This window comes from Vitis riparia, chromosome 4 (genome assembly GCF_004353265.1).
Source record: "Vitis riparia cultivar Riparia Gloire de Montpellier isolate 1030 chromosome 4, EGFV_Vit.rip_1.0, whole genome shotgun sequence".
NCBI classification, from domain to species: Eukaryota; Viridiplantae; Streptophyta; class Magnoliopsida; order Vitales; family Vitaceae; genus Vitis; species Vitis riparia.
The window spans coordinates 10,594,851-10,620,405 of NC_048434.1; the positions used below are offsets into that span (position 1 = coordinate 10,594,851).

Sequence of the window (25,555 nt, forward strand, 5' to 3'; positions counted from 1 at the left end):
GGATAGTTTACTTCGGTGTTGGGATTGAGCCCCTAAGAACAAGACATGATGTAACAAAGATATATTTAAATATTCTCTTGATATCCTTTTGGTGTATTAACATTGATTCGAGCATTCGGCTCATATCTCTTACATTGTACGTGACTTAGGTGCATTAGAAGTTGCACATAAAATACAAGTCATGGGTTTCTTGTAAGTAGATAAGTTGTCAACAGTCAGTTCATGGATTTGGGCAGGCAATCTAGTGTAGACTGTAGTGCACTACCTCTTAATTGGAGGGATGACTTGTCTTGGCCATCGAGAGGAGTTTCTCATGGTGAGTACACTAGTGTATGTGATACATACTTAATAGGACCAATAGTGAATCATGATGCAAGACCATCAATTGTCATGATTTACCAAGTTACTATACTACATGGACTCTCAACCCAAGAGGATATTGAGTTTATGCAAAAATCAATAGGAGGCTTTGACCAATGGGTAAGATCCTAAAGTGGTCATATATCCCTATGGATTGAGTCATTATTGATGGAGGCTAGTGGCAACAGGTATTCTCAATATTGGCACCATGATATCTTATAGATGATCCAAAGGATATATGATCATAAAATATGTAGCCATAGTAATTCATTTAGTGGAATTTAATATATGCTCCTTAGAGTTAGAGTATGTCAATTGATCACATAATAAGTGGGATTTGTAACTTAAGCATTTGAGAGGTAATCTTGATAGGTGATAGCACTACCTTGTTAGATTACAGACACCAGTTCATAAGGAGTCTGCATGTAATGAATATAAGTCACAAACCCAAACACTTGGTGTCTCGTTGTAATATATATAGGGTACTAGAATGCAATTAACTCTCTATAGTGCGATGTTGAGTCAATTTCAGAATTTGATTTTAAAGGAGCCAATACTCCTATGGGTCCTAATGGTCTCCACTTTAAGCTCATATTCCTTGTGGTTTATGAGGGTTGAATGGGTTTTTAGTTCACTTTTGTGCGTAAGGGTGTTTTGGTAATTACACAAAGTTGCACGGGGATAAGTGAGTAGTATATTTGGACTAAGTTAATTGAATAATTAGGGTTTTATATGGTTAATTAATCAATTAGAAACTTTTTTGGGGCTAGATTAAGTGACCCAAGCCTATGGTGGGCTTAATTCACTTAAGCCTAGTAGGAAGCCTATAAATACCCTTTTAGGAGTTAGAGTTTCTTAAATCTAGTCATTCTCTTTTTTAGTCCAACCCTAACCTTCACCATTGAGATCTCCGCTATCTCAGTGCCTATACATAAAGAAGAGTTATCGGGTGAAAGTTCTTGGGTGTACAAGAAGCACACTTGAATCACATAAGCCACACGCACAAGAACTCCATGGGATGTGCACAAGCCACGTGCACGAGAATCACATGTGATTTGCACAGGCCATGTACATAGGAATCGCACGAGAGGCACACATGAGTAGCAGCATGAAAAGAGATTTTCCAATTTTTATAAGCATGTTCTTCACCGTAAAGAATTGATTTGGGAACATCCAGATCCAGATATGAGCACTTTTTTTCTAGATCATTATTCTATAATGGTTTTTGAAGCCTTTATTTTCCTTTACGTTACATCTAGAGAGCCATAAGGATAGATACATGCACCCAATGAGATCCAGGGCATGAGAACGTAGTAATCCAGTGTTCCTAACATCCAATGCATCTCACCACATCACCTCAGACTTCCAAAATCTCTTCATGATTCAGAATATGGTGGAAATGAAGATATTATGGTTGGTGATGGTAAAAATGTTCCTACAACTCATATTGGGGTTCTAATATGCTTAATTCTTCAAATTGCACTTTCAAATTTAATGATGTTTTATGTACTTTTCATATTAAAAATAATTTATTCTCTGTCTCTCAATTATGCAAACAAAACAATAAGTCAATTGAATTCTTTTCTCATATGTTTCTTGTGAAGGAATTGAGCATGGGAGCATCCTTAGTTTAAGGTCAAAGTAGAGGCAATCTTTACAAGTGGCCATCATTGTTGTTGACTTCCACCACCACATCAACGACTCTTCACTCCATTCTTATCATCTCCCTAAAGTTATGGCATAAATGTCTTGGTCATCCCAACATCTCCACCTTACACAAAACCATCTCAAGTCATTATTTTCCAAACTCTAAACTTAATTATGGTGCTTCCCATTATGACTCATGTCTTTCTAATAAAAATCACAAACTTTCATTTGGTTTATCTTCAGTTTAATGTAATCAATTGCCTGAAATAATTTATACAGTTGTTTAGGGACCCACCCCAATTCTCTCATTTGACAAATATCGTTATTATGTGATCTTTGTGGATTATTTTACTAAGTACACCTAGTTCTAGTCACTCAAGCAAAAATCCGACATTCCATTCATTTTTTAGCGATAAAATAAATTAGTTTAAAATTTCTCTCACTCATTAATCAAAACCATATATTCTGATTATGAAACTGACTATCAAGGTCTAGCACAACTTCATTCCTCTCATGGCATCCAACACTTAAAATCACCATGATACACACCACAACTAGTTAGCTTAGTTGAACAAAAACATTGTCACTTAGTCGAAATTGGCCTCACCATTCTTCATCAAGCCTTATTGCCACTCTATTTTTGGACTGTCACCTTTCAAATAGCCACTCACTTAGTTAATCACATGCCTAACTTGATTCAAAATTTCGAAAGTCCATTTGAAAAAAAATATCTTAAATAACATAATCTCTAAAAACTCAAGGTGTTTGGATGTCTGTGTTATCCATGGCTAAGGCCATACAATAAATACAAACTTGAACCTATGTCCCCACCTTGTGTATTCCTTGGTTACTCCTTAGAACACAATGTATTCTTCTGTGTCATTTCATATTCAATTTATTGAAACTATATTTCCTTTTGAAAAGCTTAGTCCAAATACTCCAAGAGTCAACCTCGACATATGGTTTCCCTCCAATGCATTCTCACTTTCCTCAAAACATTATGAGAATATTTTCCCTGTCATAACCCAACATTTACCTCCACCACCCACACATCTGCCTTCTTTTTTACTTTACATGCCTTCCATATATCATACCACACCAACTCGTTCAACTGCACCCAATATAACAAGTTTCATGTCTCGTATAACATTCTAAAATGATATTCTTTCACATGCCTTATGTGATGTCATTCTCTCTCATTTTGGTCAACCAACCTCCACTGAGTCCACTTATAATTTATTTCCATATTCTCCTCCAATGGCTCATGATCCCTGGATGCTTGACTCATCTTTGGTTTGTGTTTCTCCATCCCTAAATATTGACTCCACAATACTCAATCAATTCATCGACACTCTTGCAAGGCAATTCTCCTTGAAAGATCTTAGCTAACTTAAATACTTCTTAGGCATTGAGGCAATCACCACATCAAATGGTTTATTCTTGTCCCAACAAAAATACATACGAGACTTATTAACCAAAGCCAACATGATCAAAGCCAAATAAGTCACAACTCCATTAGCATCCAATGAAAATCTACAGTTGTCTAATGGTAGTCCTCCAATTGATCTGACGCAATATTAACAAGTTCTTCTCTCCGTCTAGTACTTGTCTTTCACAAGGCCAAATATCTCCTTTGTGGTCAACAAATTGTCTCAATCTATGCATAAATCAACCATCTTTCATTGCGTAGCTATGAAACATATTCTTAGGTATCTCAAGAGCATCATGCACCATGGCCTACTACTTAGAAAATGCTCATCTTTCAGTTTCCATGCACTTGCTAATGTTGATTGGGCTAGAAATACTGATGATCAAACCTCAAGATGAGTCTATATAATTTTCCTAGGGAGCAATCCTATCAACTAGTCATCCAAGAAGAAAAAATTGACTGTCAAGTCATCCCCAGAGCTTGAATATCATGCAATTGCAACCACTACAACTGAGCTTAACTGGATCAAAAACCCACTGCAAGAGATTGGAATCTCATCCATTTCAACTCTAACAATTTTTTGTGATAAAGTCAGGGCAACCTATCTTTCTATCAATCCTATTTTTCGCTCTCTCATGAGGCATATTGCAATTGATTTTCACTTCGTTCATGATCAAGTTGTCAACCAATAATTTTGGGTATCACATGTTCACACTAAGAACCAACTTGCAAATTCTCTAACCAAGCCCCTAACTTGCAAACCTTTTCTTCTACATTGCTCCAAGATTGGGCTCCATGATGGATGCTCCATCTTTTGAGGGCATGATAGATCACAATTATAGGAACACTAATTATTTTGGATATGTTACAATTTCCTTATTCTATTATACAACTCTCTCCATCATTACAACCACAACAGTATGTATTGATTTGTTGATTAGCCGCACTCTAATCTGTATATATTGGACTTTTCATCATTAACTAAAATACAACCTTTATACCATTAAATTTTGAGCTTTCTTATAGCTATCATAGGTTTTGGTTCTTATGTTTAATAGGGTTTATTACTCTTTACCCTCCCCCCCTCCCCCCCCCCCCCCCCCCTTTTTAAACTATACTATGTTTTGCACATTGTCACCTCGAATTTAAAATCGAGTAATGTACCCTTCATGCTTTATAATTACATGCAATGTATATTTTTGGAGTGATGGTGTTGCTTGTATTGGATGGAACGCGTATGTGATCTTCACATGACCCATTTAAGTGAGGGTAAAAGGGTCATTTTCATTTTAAAACCCCAAATTGCAACCCTACTCTCCCTATCGATTGTTACTCCTAACCTACTACTATTGAATCCCCAAATTGCAGCCCTCCTCCTTCCTCACCATTTATCCATATGAAGCCCTAAAATCCCAATCCCATAAGGTTGTTGCTAAATCTGCAAATAAGAGTCGTCATCCTTTTCCATCGGGTATAAATTTGAAAAATCCCCAAATAAGAGTCAAAACCCTAGAATCCCACATAACTCCCTAAAGAGATCATCGAAGCTAAAGATTTGTGAAGAAAAATGGTAGTTGGAATATTAATGGATCCTCCGATTCATTGCTATTATGGTAATTAGGCTTGTGTTATTACATTTTGAACAAATTTAAATCCTAGTAAAAGGTTTCTGAGATGATAAAAACAAAAGGTAATATTGTGTTTGTTTGTCAAATTTTTCAAATTGATCATTGGTGTTTTTGTTGACATTTGTTCAATTTATTGGTACAAAAGTATAGAGGCTACGAATTCTTTCAATCGTATGATGCTCCCATGTGTGATAGATCAAAGCAAATAATTTCGGGATTGAGGAATGTTGTGAAAAAAAAAATAGGATGAAGCTATGGTGAATTGAAAAAAGGTGCATGTTTTGGATGATGATGATATCATAGATGATTTGTTTGCTTCTTCTAGTCATCCCAGTACAAAGAAATGTGATCTTTTGGATGAAGGCTTCAAAGCTCTATACACAAAGTTACTTGGAAATTTGTGAAATGGCAAAAGGCTTCCAACTTGGTTTTAATTTTGTGTTTTGTGTAAATAGTTTAAATAGTTGAAGGCTCCTTACTTGGTTTGAATTTTGTATATTGTGTAAACATTTTGAATAGATGAGGAGTAGTGGTAGGGGCCTTGATGGAATTATTGTGTAATTTTGTAGTTAATGGAATTAAGAAACTTGATTGGAATGAACAAATTGAATTACAAATTTGATTTTTAATTAATGGTTTTGAAATGATTTTGTTTGGCACTATGCATTATGCATTCTGAGCAAATGCTTTGTGATTGTTTCAGCAAGTATGGATTGTAGAAGCACTTCAGACTTTCAAGTAAATGAAGTGAACGTACCTAGGAAAGCACTTGAGATTGATTCAGAAGGCAGCATTGGATAGCACTTGAGTTGGTGATGCTCGGAAATGGAGGATGAATATGAAGCACCCTTGCCTAGGGAAGCACAATAAGCTCTAGTGCTTTGTTTACCAGTCCAATGGTAAATAGATGAAGTAGAACAAAGATAATTGCAGGCCTAGAACCCATGTTAGTGCCAAAGAAGGTTCTTTATCAGACTTTAAGCTCTTGAGAATGTTAGAACTTGATTTAATTCTGAAAACTCAATATCTAGCTAGTATTATAAGTAATGATTCATCTTAAAAATAGGCAAATAAAAGTATACACTATCTATTTTAGATACATTTTTTTTATAAGTTATCTATTTAGAAAAAATTAAGCATCACTATTAAAAAGGGCACAAATAAGTCATTGCTAAGAAACAATACATTTGGCATTAATGGTTCCATCTCATCCTTATAGGTGGACAAAAGGGTTGTCTTTAAGGTGGATTTTGGATGGATTGAGATATAATGGGCTTTGAATGTAGATGTTGGAGGTTGATTTATGGATGTTTGACATTAGTGATTTGGTTAATTTTACTGTTTCAATTCAATTGGAAGGCTAGGGATTGGATTTAAGGATTTATTATCCTATTGTGAAGAAATATCTAAGCAATGATGGATAGAAAAAAGGCAATAGAATTGATTTAGTTCAATCTTGTCTAGACTGTCAATGCCTTTAGAGAAAAAGCCTTTAAGTAAAGATTGATAGTTGAAAATGGGATGTAGGTAACAAAGCTGATTTTGTTTGATATAGAGGAAGAGTAGCCTCCTCCAACCACATGCACACCCAATACTTCTCCTCGGGAATGAGTTTGTGAGGCCTAAGCCTACTCTTCAATCTTAGTTAATCCACACATATAAGTTTGGGAAATGCAAGATTTAAAGAGACCTTAACCTATAATTTTGGTACTAAAATATGACACAAACATACATAAGCAAAAGACATACATAGTTCAATTTGATAATTTGATCCTACATTTCCAACAAGGGACAATACAATCCCATAAAGCACAATTGACAGCCTATACTAAATAAGAATAACTTGACGACACAATTGACAGTCCGCACAAAACATAAACCTTGACAAAACAAAGGACAAATGCATTTGCATCTTGTGTTCCTTACATAATCAGTATCACTTGTTCATCTTGTGTTACTTACATAATCATGTAATATATTTTCATTCTATGGCATATAACTATAGTCTGTGTTACTTACAAAGCATGACATACCATTATATTACAAAAAAAAATGTGTTTTCATGATGCCTAACAAGTATAAACCTATAACATAAAAGTATCATTCCCCAAATATTGTCTTTTCCACCCAATCCAACAATTGTATACATTCATACAAAATATACCAAAAAACTATTCTAGAAAATGAAAAAAAAATGTCTTCCTATCAAGTTTTTCCATATCACTTTGTAATACCTAAGATTGTAGTTGATTGTTGAGTGTCATATTCTAGTTGTGTCTCATTTTAACCTTTCCTTGATTTACAAGTTCTTTTGTTATGACCTTGCTTGTCACATACCCTACACTTCATCACTAAATAAGTCATCTTCAACTTAAACACATTCTAACTTAGTTCATCAAGTTCTCTTCTTCTCAATGTCTTCGGTCTTTTAGGTTGTTTATGATATCGTGGAGGATGTACGTACTATAGACATGTCTTGTTTTGGACATATATTAGTTTCATATATTCAATTGATAAGGTGTTCATAAGTCCTTTTATATGTTGCCACATGATAGCATGGATGCACAAAGTTTTTTACTTCCATATTCCTATCAAATATAGCTAACAAATGTGGACAAGGGATACCAGTTAAGTCCCATATTTTGCATGCACATTTTTTATTAGTAAGATTAACAACATATCTAGCACCATGCATGTAATTGATTTCAAACTTCAATCCACCAACCCAAGTAGGTATTGTAGACCCTCCATTTTGTCTTCCTAGCACATGTCCTATTAAGTATTTGTCCGGTACTTTACAACAATTCCTTGGTGGCCCATTACTACTCGTGTAGCCTATCTTTTCTAAGCCACCTTGGGGACTTTGGTTGAGGGATTTATCTAACCCCATTGTGACTCTTGGCAAACCTAATTTAGACTTATGCTCACTTAGGCACTCTAAACCCACTTAGGCACCGTAGGCCCATTTAGGTACACATGGCCCATTAGGCACCACCTTAGGCCAGGTTTCGTCCTTAGCGGCATCGTCGTTGACCCAGGTTTTTAAGTCCTTGCCTCCTAGCACTCTTGCCGGACCTCCATCTGTCATCTCCACCACTGCTCTTCCTCCCTTCTTGACTCAGGTATCAACTTTGTCATCTCCTATTCTCCTCAAATAAATTCCTTCACCCTATTCTTTTCTTCTTCTTATTTCTCTACACCATCATATCCTTCTGTTCTTCCTTCTTCTTTGTCACATTCTTATCAGTTTTCTATTTCGAATTCACTGCCTTCTTCCACTCTACTTGCTGCACCGAATATTACCAATCAAACTTGATTCCACCAACTATCTTCTCTGGAAAGAGAAATTCCTCCCTGTTTTAATTAGCAACGACCTCTTAGGATACGTTGATGGCACTTTTCCTTGTCCTCCTCAATATACCTTAAGCATCCTAGACCCATTTAGGTACACTTAGCCCATTAGGCACCATTTTAGGTCCACTTAGGCACCCTAGGCCCATTTAGGTACACTTGGCCCATTAGGCACCACTTTAAGCCCACTTAGGCACCCTAGGCCCATTTAGGTACACATGACCCATTAGGCACCACCTTAGGCTCACTTAGGTCACATTTCAGGTAATTTTTGCATGTTTGCATGATTGAATTTTTTGTATAGCTTGCATGACTTGACTTTTTATTATTTTATTTTTATTTATTTTATTTACTATTTTGTCTATTTCTTCATTTATTTTATTTCCTTATTATTTTGTCGCTTTTTCGTAATGCTTGTCCTTACTTATCTATATTAATTTAATAATTTTGTTTAAATGTTTTATTATTATTATTATTATTATTATTATTTTATTTTATCTATTAACTTTGACATTTTGTAGGAAAGTCCACCAATAGAAAGGTTGAAGGAAATCATACACGACTGCATTTTGGTGGGATATTTAGAATACATTGGGAGTGGCAGCTGGATATACGAAGAAATTCAAGGAGGGACCACTCATAAGGAAAAAGAAATGGGAAGGTTTTAGAGAAACGGTGTGTTTTTTGGAATGTGGATAATCAGTCCGTGAAGAGGAGGTCATTTCGTTTTTTGAAATATGGATTACCAAAGTTGTGAGGGGCAGAGCAAAAGGAAACATTCAGTGTGTATATGGACAAAATGAGGGTTGTGTTTAGGTAAGGAGGATAGAGAATGAGGAGGTTTTTTTGGGAATGAGAGCATCATCAGGGGGAATCACAGGGAAATTACAACAGCCATGGAAGAACTAGGGGGAGAGGTGATGATGAGTACTCTACTTCGCATCCATGTTTAGAGGGAGATCACTTGAATTCTAGATGAAGAAAGCTCTTCAACAAATGATTCTCACTCTCATCTGTACGGTTACCTTCATCTCTACAATTGAGAATGACTCCTGTGGAATCAGGAAATCTGCTAAATGAGTCCATTATCCATTAGGGTTCTAATCCGATAGCCCAATCAAACTGAACTACTGCAAAGAAGAGGATGGTCTTGCTAAGGAGAGCACTATTAGAATGTTCAAAGAAGAGCACTATGATATTGCTCGTGGAAAAGATAAGGAGAAATGACGTATCAGATGGGATTTCTCCTATGGACAGTAGACATAAAACGTTGGGATTTTCCACATGAAGGGACAACCGCCATCACCGACAGAACATCTCCACACAAGCTGGTGGTGTTTTGGGAGAGAGATGGAGAGAGAAAGAAAAAGAAATGAGGAAAAGGGATTTGCAGCACCAAAAACTGGAGAAGGTGCAGTCGCACCATGGGAGAGGGAGGGAAGGAGGATAGCTTGGTGAGAAAGAGGAGGTTGGGTCAAATTTTTGGAGAAACAATTAGCTTGTGATTGGAGAAGGTTTTTGGGAATCTGAGTAACATATTTTCAAGAGTTGAGAGAATTTGATCTGCATGTGGAGAATTGCTTTTGTATTTGGTGTTTGTGATTGTGTTCAAGTTTGTGTTTGGTAGAATTTGGAATCTGGGGATTGTGATTTTGTTTTCCGGGTTGTTGATAAATGGAGCACAAATTCGAAGGTAAAGCCAATCATTTGCGTGGTCCAACGGTGTCTGATTTGAGGAAAGTTGGGAAAATGGCTCTGGAATGGGATTCAAATAACCAGAAATGGGATAGAGATCTTTTCAAGGCTACTCAACTGAACTCCATGCCATCAGATTGTGGGAATGATGGGAAATGATAGAAGAGGAAAGAAATTCTGATGCAACAGGCTGGCACCAGAAAATTGGACATTATTGAGAATGTTTAGGGCACAAATCCCCATAATATGATTATTCACATTCTGGATCCCATCATGGAGAATGCCAAAGTGGCGGAAGCAAAAATATGGAACCATTTCTGTAGCTTCTACAGACGCTGGCCATCAAGAAGGTGTACAGGATAGATACCACTTTTTTTTAATAGCAACAATTCAGGAAGCACATATATAAAAGGGATAGGATGTGAAGAATGGCAAAAACGGTGTGGATCATGTGTTAAAATGGATCACTATCTATTCTTTCAGCAAAGAACACAATCAAGCATGTGGAACATGAAGATCAGTGATTAGCATTTTAATATTAGGAAGACATCAAATATGGAAGGTCTCCACTCGACAGCATGCTGAGTACGGTTGGTTGGGAACTCACTAGCCTTATCAAATAGGATTTGACTCGGAAACAGGCCTCAAAAGATAGGAGCACATCCAAACAAGCCTATGGGTGGGTATCTCCTGCTTCCGATATAGGGGAACCAGTATTCCACGTCGTAGTTTGAAGCCTGATCGGATTAAGAACAACACACACTCCTTCAGTTGGGTCTCTGCCAAACAACTTAGTGGTGCTCTAAGCTTACATCTTGGTGCACAATCTCCTCCTTCATTTGTTTCTTTGATCAGGAACTTTCAGTTTTGAATTGAATTTTCACATCAATTTTTAACCGAATAATTTCGGCTTCAAAAATTCATCATTAGACCTCTTTTCTAGACAATAAAATCCTTACTTTCAATGAACTTTTGCTGCCAAATTTCCTTTCGGCATGCACCTTCCTAATTTTCTCTATTTCTTTTTAGCAATTTTCTTGATTTTCGATAAGCATGAACAAACTTCATGGTTCCAAATAATGGGATTGATTGAATTAATTCGTGCAAAAGCAATTGGGGAATTGGTGGAACCCCTACATCAGAAAAAATTTCAAAACTCTTCCTCGCTACTAGTTTTCACTCAGCCACTAACCCTTTAGATTTAAAATTAGTTTTAGCAACTTTAGAATGTTTTGAAAATTTTCTAAAACTTGTATGACTTTCTTCACTTCTTGAACTTGAATTTAAAGTTTCGTTTGAGTTAGAAAGTCATTATGGAATAGAAGATATAAACAAGTCTTTATGGGGGCTATGTTTTCACCCAAGTCTAGACACCTGAGATCTTTCTATAAAAATAAAATAACAGATGACTTTTTTAAATTTGATTCGATATTTTTCCTTAATTCTAGGCTTCTTGAAATTGATATTATACATATAATATTAAAAAAAAATGCTTTTTTTTTAGGGAGATATGATTTTTCAAAGTCGTACCTATTGTGCATGTTGAATTCTAGACATCTACTTAGCTTGAGTGTTTTAAAAATATTTTTGAGTACTATCTGACCTCGGATTCATTTATTTTTTGTATGATTTTATGTGATCATTTATTGTTTTTAAAAAATTCATTTATGCATCTCAGTTTTTCTTATCTAATCTGGACTTTGTAGAACCTTTAGGTGTCTTCACTACAATTTGTCCTTTGAATGAGAGTTTAACCTTCGGTATGTTGATCTAGATGTGTAGGAGTTGTTCCTTGAATTTTTTTCGTAATTAAATTCCACTCTAAGCCATTTTTTAGAAATTATTTTTTTTTATGCTCCCTTTTCTAATTGCATGCTGATGGTTTTATACTTTACTTGAAATTGTTATTATTTTTTTAGTCATTTGATTTATCTTAACTCAATTTTGGCTTTGGTACTGTATATTAGACTGTGAAACCAAGGTTTGGTTAATCTTGATTTTGATGATAACAAAACAAGGTTTAGAACTAATGATCATATTTCAAGTGTGATTAGGCAAGATGATTTCCAAAGTGGCAATCACAAAGACAAATCAAGCCAAAGAGAAATCATGAAGAAGAAGACCACCTCAAAGAGAAGAGTTTTTCAAGATCCAAGTTTCATAAGATCTCTCTGTAAGGTTGTTGGTGCACTAGGACTTTCATGCATTTCATTCTTTATTTATGCACCAAAATCATCCAAGAGTAATATTGTGTTAAATATCTTTATAATTGGATGATTTCATGTTTTCAACTAAAACCTTGTGTTAAAGGTTTTAAGTTGGAAAAGGTTGGGTGTTGAGCCAAAAAATGGCTCAACTGATTCAACCGGATGAGGAACCGGTCGACCGATTGTGGTCGTCCGGTCAAGTACCGATCGAGGGAGCCCAAAAAGTTTCTCTCTCCCAGTGGCCTTCTCTTCTCAGTCGAGTTAATTCTCTTCCCGATCGAGGTCCGGTCGAGGATCGGTCGAGGTCCGGTCGAGGACCGGTTGAGGTCCGGTCGAGGACCAGTCGAGGTCCGGTCGAGGGCCATTCAAAGTCCAGTTGAGGCCAAAGGTCACCTGCCAAGCATTAAATGCTAACGGCTAGTCAACCGGTCGACCCCTAACTTGACCGGTCGAACCCCCAAACGGTTAGTTTGGCTTTTCTCTTCTATAAAAAGGCTCTAAACTTCATTGTTTAAAAAACTTAACATTCCCAAATCTTTCTTGATTATATTTGAGCCTTGGAAGAGTATTTTTTTTAGTGCACCATTATTTTAAAATTTGCATATCTTTAGTGCACCATTCAATCCTAGTTTTTCTTGTATCAATTGAGCTTAAAGTTCTTGTGCTAGGATTTTTGTGAGATCTTTTATTTGTAAATCCTTGAGAGGAAGTTGTTCGAGAGAGGGATATCTCTTAAAAAGTGTAAAGGGTGCTTGGAGCCAAAAGTCCAAGATAGTGAATTGGAACCATAATCCAATTGTATTGCTTGAAGGCTTGGTTTGGAAGCCTTGGATTAGTGGAACCTCAAGCTCGGGATTGAAGCTAGAGGATAGTGGATCTAAGCCAGGTTGCACCGAACCACTATAAACTCTTGTGTTTGCATTTTCTCTTCCCTACTCTTTAAATTTATATGCAATTGTTTATATATTGATTATTATATAATTGCATATAATTGTCTCTTGCATTCACTTGTGTAAATTTGCGAAAAGAGACCATCACCCTATTCACCCCCTCTCTAGGGTGATTACCATAGGTTGGATTAGCCTAAAATTCCTAACATAGACATAATAAAGATGTTATATAATATATACTTGTCCTAACCACTCTATCCTTTTTTTGAGGAATCTTATAAATTATGCATGCTATCTAGGTACGCTCTCTATCACTTACTTTTCGAAATTCCATGAACATGCATGTTGTTGTGGGCCTCATTTATGCTTAATATCATCCTTAGGTGCTTAGATGTATGCTTGATTCGCTATGATTAAATACATGTTGTGTGTTATATTTCTATACTAACTTTGATGTTTTATGATAGCGCTTGAGAAGAGATTCAAGCATGCATCCTAACTCTCCTTTATTATGATTTGATCTTGTTTGGCATGCTATTTTTTGAAATCACCTTAGTCTACCTAGATACCCTTAATCAACCAATTAATTACCACATCTCCCTCAACTTAGTCAGTAGAGACCTCTTTAGGGCTTAGAAGGGTGCTACCTCTTAGAGGTACCTTCCCAATAGGTAACTTGATCCCCGGACCTAGACTCGGGTTTTTTCAAAAAACACGTTTTTCCAAAAAAAACTGTGGAGTCAATTTTTTTAGGGTTTTATTTCTTGTTTTATTTTCCCTTTAAAATAAAATAAAATAAATGGTGACCCTGACTTTTTCCAAAACTAAAATTTTTCACCAAATAAAAGGTCAGTCTCGTTGATCGAGTAGGGGCGCACGTGAAAAATATAGGTCCACAGGTATGCAACCACCTACCTCAACCTTATTCTTCTCCAAAATCTTATAGATATTAGGACATAACATTCCATCCCACTTAGTCATGTAAATCCTCCTTGCATTCACCCATCTCATCAAATATACCCTTATGTCCTTCAACATACTTAATATTAGCTTCTATCTTACTTTTGCATTAAATGACTCACACAAATTGTTGAGTAAGATATCACACTTAAATGATGTGCCGAAATGGGATTTTGACCAGTGAACTATCAACTTAGAGGCTAACTAGTTATAAGCATCTCCATTTTCTTTTTTCATACATTCCATGTGTCTACTAAAACTAGGCACATTAGAACCAATGAATGTTTTCCATACTCTATCTTTCAATGCTACTCCCTTGAACTTTTGCTTGAAATTGTTATACAAGTGTCAAATAATTGTTATGCTTTGACTTGGGCACCAATTCCTCAATAACAGGTACCAATCCCTTCACTCACAGAAATAAAATCATTGCCAAAGAAGAGAGGAAATAGAAAATAAATAAAAAGCACAAAAAATTATCCTTAAACCATGCATACAGTTGGGGCATGCCATGATATTACAAATGGAAAGCAAACAAAAATTAATATTCTACCATGCATACAGATCAAACTAAATAGAAAACAAATGGAAAGAAAAAAAAATTACACTTAAACCATGCATACAACTAGGGCTACATAAAAAACAAATGGAAAGAAAAAAAATTAAACTTAAAACAATCATACGATTGGGGTTAAATAGAAAACAAAAGTTCATAATTTTATATCTTCTATTTATTGCTAATGAAATTCCAAACCTCTAAATTGTTGATAAAGAGGTCTTGAATCAATAACTATAGAAACGAAGACCAACTATCTTTTAACTCCACCTCTATAACAGCATAGCATGTTGGAAAGATATAATTATTTGGGCCAATGCCAACAACTATCAATAGTTGCCCAGGGTGTGGCCCTTTAAGACAACACCCATCAAGACCAACTAATGGCCTATAGCCAAATAAACAACCCTTCTTGCATGCATTGAAGCATATATATATAAATCCTTTCAAACACGAGCTTGTCATAAACCAATTCTGTTTTCATAATCATTGTTGAACCTAGATTTGTTTTGTTTATTTATTTATCTTAGCATAGTAGTCTAAAAAGCTTAACATATTGTTTAATATAGATTCCCTATATTTGTTTTAATGTCTTCTTTCTTGTTCTATAAGCTTGAGTTGGAGATACCTCACACGCAAGTGACCTTCTTACTGTATTCATGAATGCTCCAATAGATAACTTGGGGTTGTGTTTAAAATGGTCAACAAATTTGTTACACAAGTACTTTGATGTGAGATTATAATTTTTAAATACCCTGCCACAAGTATGCTCTACATTATAAGTCCTCACTTGAAAGGTCTTCTCATCTCTCTCTTAAGTTGCATAAACAATCCAAGGGCATCCAATTAAGCACATTACCCTTACTTTGTCCTTCTCATTCTTAATGAACTTCATATTTCTTCCATTTTTTATGGCATATTCTCTCATTGCAACTTTGAACTTAGCTGTACTTGTGAAAAGTAGCCCTACACTAAACTAAGGATTGATCATGTATGTATCAACTACAAGTTGAGGATTCCAATGCTTATCTCTATTAATTCTTCTTCACTGCCATTATCTAAACTCCTCATGCCATCATCACAAAGGTTTTTCTCACCCTACACATCGTTGTAACCTTGCACATAATTCATTGTTATGTTTTCCTCTTCAACTCCCTTATCTTTATCTTTTTTACTTCTTATCCCAACCCACTCTTTATTATCAACATAATTATCATATAAGTCATCATCATCACTAACAGGATGTTCATCATCAACAAACTCACTTTCTCCAAATGTATCTTCAGTTTCATCAATAACTGCATCTACATTGGGTGTTGTTGTTGCATTGGTCCTAGAGCCTTCACCTTCACACACACTTTTAGTAGGCTGATCGCAAACATTTGAAGACCCAATCTCAGCTTAAGGCAGATATAAAACCTCTAGGTTCTTGACAAACACATCTACTTCATAATCCTTTGACAATGAGTTGCACATCTCTAATAGAATTTGATCTATTAAGCACCATACCAATTCTCCATTCTTATTAGCATAGTAATACCCTATGCAATCATTATATCCTAACTACACTATTATATGATCCAACTTAATCAATGACATTAAATTTGGGCCACAATTATCAATACAATCTAGTTTTCCACCCATGTAATCACTAATATTTGGTACACCTTCCTTGTTGCCCCTAAACCTCCTTTCATAATGTAATTTTATGGTAAAAGAATTAGTTGGTCAATCTGCAAACATAGAATACATTAAAATTGTGTTCATATTAGGTAAACCGATAATAAAACAAATTAAAATTATCATAACAAATTGCAGATAAGCACAAGATTTAGTTTCCCTGAATTTTCCCCAAATTTTTTGAAAAATCAAAAGGAAACCCTAACCCTAAAAGTAAAGTTTTATTTTCCCCAATTTTTTTGAAACATCAAAACGAAACCTTAACTTTTTTTGCCAAGATTTTTATACCTATTAAAGAAATTACAAGACAAAAAACATATTGTTGAACTTCATGTCTTCTTTTCGATGTTAGCCTTGCATTAACTTCCTTGGGATTCTAAGGTTTCAACTATAATGTGGGATTTTGGGAGTAATGGTCGATAGGAGAGAGGAGGGCTGGATTTTAGGGTTTCAAAATGAAAATGACCGTTTTATACTCACTTAAACAGGTAACATGGAGATTATATGCGTCTTTTGTCCAATATAGGTAATACTATCACTCCAAAAATGTACATTACATGTAATTATAAAAGTATGAAAGGTACATTACTTGATTTTAAACTCAATGGGACAATGTGAAAAACAAGGTATAGGTTAAATAGGTCGTGTGGAGAGCATATGCGTCTTTCGTCCAATACAAGTAATATCATCACTCTAAACAATGTACATTGCATGTAATCATAAAGTATGGAAGGTACATTGCTCGATTTTTAACTCAATAGGGCAATGTGTAAAACAAGGTATAGGTTAGGTGGGTAAAGTGTGAAAAATGGTATTGCTCTTGATACCACTTGAAAAATAACAAAAAGTCAAATAGGAAACACCTAGATGAGGAGTGAATGGGTGATTTAAAAAATGAAATAAAAATTTATATGTTATATCAAAATTTTATATTAAGAGAGATATCAAGGATGTCCCAAATAACTAGATAAGATAAACCTAAAATCTTTAGGTTTATAAAAAATATGATTTTTAACATTTTAGGGATACCCTACAATTGATTAGGGATAAAAAAAAAATATAATTATTAATATCTAAAATATATATTGAGATATGTTAGGGATAATGATTACTACTCAAAACATGCTATTTTGTAGCTTGTAATTAGCTCTTTTAAACACCCTTGAGTAGTAATTATTACCTTTTAACTCAATTGACATGTTAAGGACCCTTGCAATCGTTTCTAATCAAATTGTGTTAAGTTTTGGTGTTTTTGATAGCTTTTAGCTACACCAAAGCAATCCAAGAATGAGAGAGAGCTGTATATAGTTCATGGCAAAGCTTTTGGAAGCTCAAATTCATGAAGAACCAAGCTTTGGAGCTCCATAGCCCTTTTCCAAAGTCGTTCAAAGTATGCAAGGAAAGAACAATGGAGAAGAGGAAAACAGAGTGAAGAAAACAGAGGACAGCAGCTGCAGTCTTCTTTCACACTTTTGGAGCAATTCCCGAAGTCCATTTTCTACATTCTATATACCATTTCAAAGCTCAGGAAGTCAAAAATCCAACGCTTCAAACCATGTACGATTTGGAGCTGAAATGAGGAAGATATGGCCTTCGGAAGACAACTGCATCAAGCCATGGGAACACCATTTCGCAAGGAGATTTTCTTCATGGTGCGAAACTTGGCCATTTTGCACCATGAAGAACCACCTCGAAATTTCGCAAGGTGGATTTAGGCACCTTGCGAAAATGCCTTTGAAATCCCCTGTTTTGAGACGCTGTTGATGACATTCCACTGCCAGTTCTCCAAGATATTTTGCTTGATTTTTAGCTTTGTAAATACCTATTTTACCCTTGTAATCAACCAATGAAAAGGTTGCTTTTGTAATAGCTCTTGTAATTTAGCTTGTTATTGTCTTTAAATAGAGGTGAAGAGCCTCAGACAAAAATCATCTTGTAACCTGTAACTTTATAAGTTATAAGAGCACTTTTGTTCAGAAGCTTCTTTTCTCTTTTCTTTCTTATTTTCTTAGTAACCAAACATCCTTGGAGGATGAAATCCCCAAGGATGAGAGGCTAAAACCTTTTAGTTTCTTGAAGTAATGGATGCCATGTGAAGCTCCTGTGTCAGGATGGAGATTTCCAAGCCATAAATGTTAGTAGTTGAGCGTTATAAATGTTTTCATTCAAAGTAAAGCTTTTAATCCCTCTGACTTGCTTTGAATGGCCAATACTTGATAACCTTTTGGTCTCAGTGGATTCTTATTGTTAGATCCACTGACGTTCATTAGTTATCTCCTACGAGCCATTGTATTGCAAGTCGAGGAGATGACCTATATCAATAAAAGAGCATTTATGAGGTTCAGCTACCCTTTTTGTAAGTTTTCAAGGACTAAAACTTAGTTGCTAAACTCATACCGGTTCGGGAAGTAAGCATCACCTTAGTTGCTTCCCCAACTCGTCCCAAAATCTCCATTTTTACACAGTGAGTTAAGCATGGCTATCCAAAGCTTTGAGAAACTTCTTTTTCCATCTTTTAACCTATTTTCATGTTAGTTTAGTTTACAACACCTTCATCTTTTTATGTTTTCATCTTAACCTAATTTTTATTAAGAAAAGTTCACTCCATCCTCCGAACTTCACCAGTGTTTGCGAAAACCCTTCCCAGTGAATGATCCTAGAACCACTATGCTATAGTAGCTTGGCTACTTTAGTAATAGTATTTAAGGTATAAATTTTGTTGATACGCCTTTAAAGCTAAGCTACCATAAGTCGCATCAGATAATAATAACCACCAGAATAACTAACCTAATAAACTCAATAACAATCCCAACAAATCAATCAAAAATGATCTTGAGAGTAGTTAAGGAAACAATATTTGGTCATAGGTATAACTACCACAACCACCAAGATAATCAACCCAACAACCTTAATAACCAACTAACCAATCAATTATAAGGTTATCAATATCATTAATCAGATATCAGAAGAAATAAAAATATATGCAATGAGGCATAAGATTTTTATGTGGAAAACTCCCACAAACTATGGAGATAAAAATTCATGAGGCCTAAGACCTACCAATCTAAATTCGTTATTTGAAAGCAATTTACACAACTTGATCCTCGTTTGGTTACTCTGAAGGACTTAAGGTCTTCAACCAAATATTCAAAGAATTGAATCTTTTAAGTTAAAATAAAATAAATTATAAAGGATCACTCTTAACAAGTTTAGTAGAAAAATCACTGTCTTAATCATTAGTGAGCTAAAAGGGCCTAAATTATTAGTCTTATTGAGGCTTAAAAATTTAGTCAAGTAGTGATGTTTGTCTTTGAGCCAACTTAACTTCATATGCTTGAAATAAAATTCCATAGTTCTATTCCTTAAATTATAACCACCAATGTGAAGGAATTTAGCAACTTGTTCTTCTACATTATTATGTGTATTATTTATAAGACAACCTATTCCTCGAAGTATGTTTATTAGTCTTGCATATGCATCCTTCCTCATACATAGTTGGATATGACTATCTTCATTGTCCATTAACACAAGTCTTTCTAGTAAAACATGTCATTCATAATCTCCTTCATCAGAAATTAACCTATCTAAATGGTTTGAAAGATAATATATTGAAACAAGAACTACTACATATGCAACATACATAGCTACACAAGTTATAGTCCATCTTTAAAGCCTTTGAATAAGTGTACATGATAGAAAATTTGTGAAATATATATGAAATGATTATTCAACCTCAAAATTAAATAACCTAATGTAACTTTCTTGAGATATTGGAAAGACAAAAGCATTATGCAATAAAAAACCATCCAATACTAGTAAGCTAATACCCAATCAAAGGACAAGTTTTGGTATATTCTAACAAAATAAAACTCAAAAAGATGTTTGCATTCACCAATTAAATCTCTTGCCAACAATTTGACCAATTAGCATTCAACAATGTATATATCATCAAAATTTTAACATAGCCTCCTAAATTTAGACAAGTAATTGATAAAATAATTAAATAAAGTGAAAAAAATACTAACTTTAATATAATAAAAAAAAACTAATACAGAAAATAGACATTATACTTAATTAGAGCACAAATTTAGCTTACTAATATTCATCATATGAATGTGGGAAAAAGTGCTTAAATTTTAGGAATAATAGCCAATTTATAAAATAAGGATTATTACACTTTGTTAGGACATTGAGTCTTATTTATATGTTGACAATTTTGTTTCAATTAATATTTGGTCATAGAAGTCTTTTTAAATAGTAACTTGCTCTCAATTAAAGATCAATGGTTGTTGTTCGTCCAACTAGGAAGTTAAAGGTACATCTAAAAAGGTTTGGCTTGTGGGATATAGGCTTCTTTGAGGTATAAAAAGGTTTGGTATCATTTTTAGATTTAAAATGTTTTAAAATCATTTTTCAAAAGAAGTAGGGGTTGCACAAGTGGTTAATCCCGCTCAAGGGGTTAATCTCAATCAAGCAAAGCGCTCAAGCAGTCTAAGTCCGCTCGAGCGATCATGATAGTCCTGTCGAGTTTAGAAATGGATTTTGGATGAATTTCACTCAAACTCTAATTTTTAAACTTAAGATACCAAGACTCTTTTGGCTTTTACCTATATATACCTTTCTAATAACCTCTTGAGGAACGGGCAAAGAGATTGGAGATCATAGAAATCTTATAGTTTGGAGAATTTTCACTCTTAAGAGAGGGACTCCTTAAGAGAAAGCCTAATTGTCATACTATTCCCTAAAAAACCAACTACTTTTGGCTCCATCTTATTCTCGAAACCTACCCTTAAGAGATTAGAGAAAAAGGAATTCAAAAAAATATGAGTTTGATTTTTCTTAACATGTGTCTTATTATTTATTTTGTTTTTCTTTCTTTCAATTTTTCAATCCTAAAAAAGCATACAAAGCTTAAAACCTTTGAACAACTTTTATACTATCATTTAAACTTATAAGGAGATTGCATAAGCATTGGAATTGGTTCAGAAGCAACAATCGGATAACACATCTCTGTGATAATATACAAGGGCACACATCACCCTAGCTCTACTAGTGAGAGTGTTGCTCCAAAGATTAGTCTATCATAAATATACTGGCTAATTGGGACTTTACTTTAAATATGCATAAAAATGACATAATTTCCAAGTAAATTTTGATTTTTTGTTGTATTCATTAAGAATATTCAGTTCATGGCTTAACTAAAATATTCTTAAGTTTGTACAATTTCACCAAGCAAACTCCAAACAATAATATGCAAACAACTCGAACAATTATGACAGGTCTCATTTAGCCTAAGTGATGAGCAAGCATTGTGCTCAATCCTAGGAAACAGTGAAAATATAAAGTGCCCATATTCCTTTGGAATTCCTCTCTAACACTTTTCTAATTTCTTCATATTTAGTTTCCTAGATTGGCCCAAAACTAACTCTACCTAATACAAATATGGTTCTCTCAACATAATGCTCCACAATCACAACTCTAAAAACACTTATTTAGACAATACATACAATATTGAACCAACACAAAAGGAAAACTAAATGAAATAAAACCAAGAAAATAAGAGAACCCCTCTCTAATAAACAAAATTTGTATATCTCAAGGCCAAAACCAAAAATTCAAAGCATCGAAAACAAACAAGTATAGAATTGTTAGAGACCCATTTGTTGAAGTAGTGAATTCTAGTTCCAAATCAAGAAATAAGAGTTTATACATTTATTTAAGCTCAACATCCAAGTAATAACACTAAATCTAGCTTGTTTGCTTATAACTAAACACATGAAATTCTTCAATTAAATTATGAAGAACCTTGGGTATTAGGATTTTAGAAAATAGAAAAAAGAAACCCTTATGAAATTACAATATGTTGAACTTAATATATAAATCAAGATGTAAGGTTGAGGGAAGGGAGTTGTCAAACCTCACATGAAAGCCATTGGCTCAACTAGATTCATCTTATTCGATGGATGCGGTTCATCCATTAGAGGTTATCATTCAAGTGAAGGTGGAGTTTTAAAAACATTGAAAGGTGGATAGAGAGATAGTGGTGGCTATTGGAAGGCTCATCATCAATTAGAAGCCATGGATGAATTATGGATGGAGGTGAAATAGGTGAACTTTGAACTTGTGAAAAAAGTCCTCATGAAAATTTTCCCATTTTTCTTTCCAATATTCCTCACTATTTTTTGAGGAAAAATAATAGGGAAAATATTTTAACATTTGTCATAGTGTTTTTCTTCCAACTTTTTTCCTCCTTATTTTCCTAGTCATCCAAATATAGGAAAATGAATTTTCATTAGTATTTTTGGGAACCAAACATACTCAAAGGTAAATTTAGGAAGAGGAAGAAATGCTTTGTCTTAAATTAAATATTGGAGTAGCAATATTGTTATCCCTTAAGCTTAGTTAGATACAAAAGAGACTTAGGAAAAGTTGTTAAAGAATTAATCAATTGAGAGTCAATTGCTCCTATCATAATAGTGTATATTATTTTTTTGATAGGTATAAAAAAGGTATCACTACGAAAACAATATCACGTGTACAACTTGGGTACAATAGTTTTGTATTTGATTCTACTCACTTTTTATCATTTATAAGTTTTATTACTTTGTATCTTGATCTCATCTATTCATAATTTGGTCCCAGTTTGTTTGTATACTAATTTTATTTCTTTATATCCCAATTTCATTTTTTATTATTATTTTATTCAATGAGTTATAATTTATTATAGATTTTCAATAAATTAGATTTTGTTTCAATAAAAAAAGAACTTTAAGTAATAAATAAAAATAATTAACTTATTTTTAAATCTACATTTTTATTTTATTTTTTTACTTCTATTTGTCCTAGTTACATTTATAGTCTTTTTTTTGCTGTTCTATAACCTCCATTGTTATTCGACCTTCTTTATCTTAATTATAATCGATAAGAATAAATATATCAATTTGATAATTTATAATAAATTTTAAGTTAATTTTTTTAAATAACTTTAATGCTTAAAGTAAAATTAAAAATTAAAAATTAAATACATTTTAATTTAAAATAAACTTAAATCAATAAATAATAAGTATTAAGTTTTATCAAAGAATCTTTTAATAAATTTTATTTATTTATTTATTATTATTTTTTTAATATATGTTAAAATAAAATAATAATTTATTTAACAAAAGAGGGCACAACTAAAATTGAATGATGGTATAAATATTCTCACTTTTTATCTTTTCGGATCCATTTTGGCAACCAAATTCAGAAATGATTTTTTTTATTTAATGTTAGATGTAGAATCCATTATTTGGATTGACATTTTTCTAAAGTTAAAAACTTGTTTTTGAGTGGACTAAAGATTTTTATTATGGTCATGATAATTTTTTTAAAAATATATTTTTTTTAAAATTTTTTTAAGAAGGTTTTTGCCAAAAAAAAAAAAAAGAGTGGTAGAGATCATCTTATTTCTCATAAAAATAATTTATTTTAATATTTAATATAATAAGACATTTTAGACGTTAAAAAGAATATTTCCCGGTGCCAAACAGACCCAAATCTAAGAATCTATATCTAACATTAAATGCTAAGTAATAAAAGAAATGGAAATATATAAATTAGGTAGGTAAAAAAAGTACAGTTAGCGCGGTCTGCACACACAGCATATGATATGGAAAACGCACCAATAGGAAAAGAAATAAAAATAATAAAAAAATCATTGCGTGAGACGAGTCTTCTCTCTCGTACTCCATTTCTTTCCTTTTTCTTTATTATTAAAATTTTTAAAAATAAAAAAAATAAAAGGGTTTTAAATTTCGCAAAATCCGTACTTCTGACAACGACCACTGAGGGATGGTGGCACATGCCTGGTGTCATATCAGTGGGAAATGGACGGCCGAGATTCGCAGGTACGGATCCCCGAATGGTGGGGATTGGAATTTCCAAAATCTCCCACTCTCTCTTCTTCTCTCTCTCTATCTCTTTCTCTCTCCTCTTCGCCTCTCTGCCATCACTTCCAGCTTTGCTCTCTCTCTCTCCCTTGTTCTCAGCTCTTCAAGACTCGCCACTCTCTCTTTTCTCTAGTTCTCCTTCTGCTCCCTTTGTCTCCATCCTGGTAGTTTCTCTGAATTCGACAGCGATGGCGTGATGAACTGAAAGCAAGCTCAGTTCTACTTTGTTTGGTGGCGATCTTGGAGGAGAGTGGCTTTTGTGGGTGTGATGCTGATGTGACCTCCTCTTAGGGTTTTTGATTTGCTCAAGAGGAAATGGTGTGAATTCTTGTGGTTTTTTTTGTTTGGTGGGTAATTGGAGGATGCAGATGGCAATGGTTGGTGAGAGGAGGATTTGGGTGAGGAGAGAGGAGGTAGAAATGTTAGACTGGAATAGTTCTAGGGCTTGAAAAGTACCAGAAATGAAGCTTTCAACATCAGGGTTGGGGCAGCAGCAAGGGCATGAAGGTACCTTATATCTATATAATATATATATCTCTATCTTTATGTGTGCGTGTATTTGTAGTTATTGGGCTTAAGAAAGATGAAACTGAATAATTGATAATTCATTTGTTTTATTTCTTGTGGGATTGTGGGGAATTGGCGATAGGGGAGAAAAAGTGTTTGAATTCAGAGCTATGGCATGCTTGTGCTGGCCCTCTTGTGTCCCTGCCTACCGTTGCGAGCCGTGTGGTTTACTTTCCTCAAGGTCACAGTGAGCAGGTGGTGTTCAAAATTGAAATTTATTGTTACTACTGCTATTGTTATTAAATATTGTTTTTATTGCTGTTTTTGGTTTATCATTTCAATGGAAGTAGTGGTCTGATAATCCCAATTTGGACTCAGGTTGCTGCCACAACTAACAAAGAGGTTGATGGGCACATACCCAATTACCCGAGCTTGCCACCGCAGTTGATCTGCCAACTTCACAATGTCACAATGCATGTGGGTCTTTACCGAATTTAATACTGTTGCAATTACAAATGTGGATGTATTTTTAGTGAGAAGGATTGTAAAATCTGCAAGGGAATTGATTATGTTGTGAATTATGTGTGTGACATTTCAGGCAGATGTGGAAACTGATGAAGTGTATGCACAAATGACTTTGCAGCCACTTACACCGGTAATCTTGAGTTTCTAGTTCCAAATTGAGTTTCAGTTGTGATGTTTAATTATTTCCTTGAG

General features: G+C 34.3%; 1 protein-coding gene across 1 annotated transcript in view; it reads left to right on the plus strand.

The window, feature by feature from the left end:
* Window positions 1-24,372: 24,372 nt before the first annotated feature.
* Window positions 24,373-25,555, plus strand: part of LOC117912834 (auxin response factor 8) — a 48,665-nt gene continuing 47,482 nt past the window's right edge. The window contains exons 1-4 of the mRNA XM_034827575.1: window positions 24,373-24,838; window positions 24,981-25,093; window positions 25,217-25,315; window positions 25,437-25,493. Of these exons, the coding sequence (XP_034683466.1) occupies window positions 24,793-24,838; window positions 24,981-25,093; window positions 25,217-25,315; window positions 25,437-25,493 (315 nt within the window). The 5' untranslated portion in view covers window positions 24,373-24,792. The remainder of the gene's footprint in view (window positions 24,839-24,980; window positions 25,094-25,216; window positions 25,316-25,436; window positions 25,494-25,555) is intronic.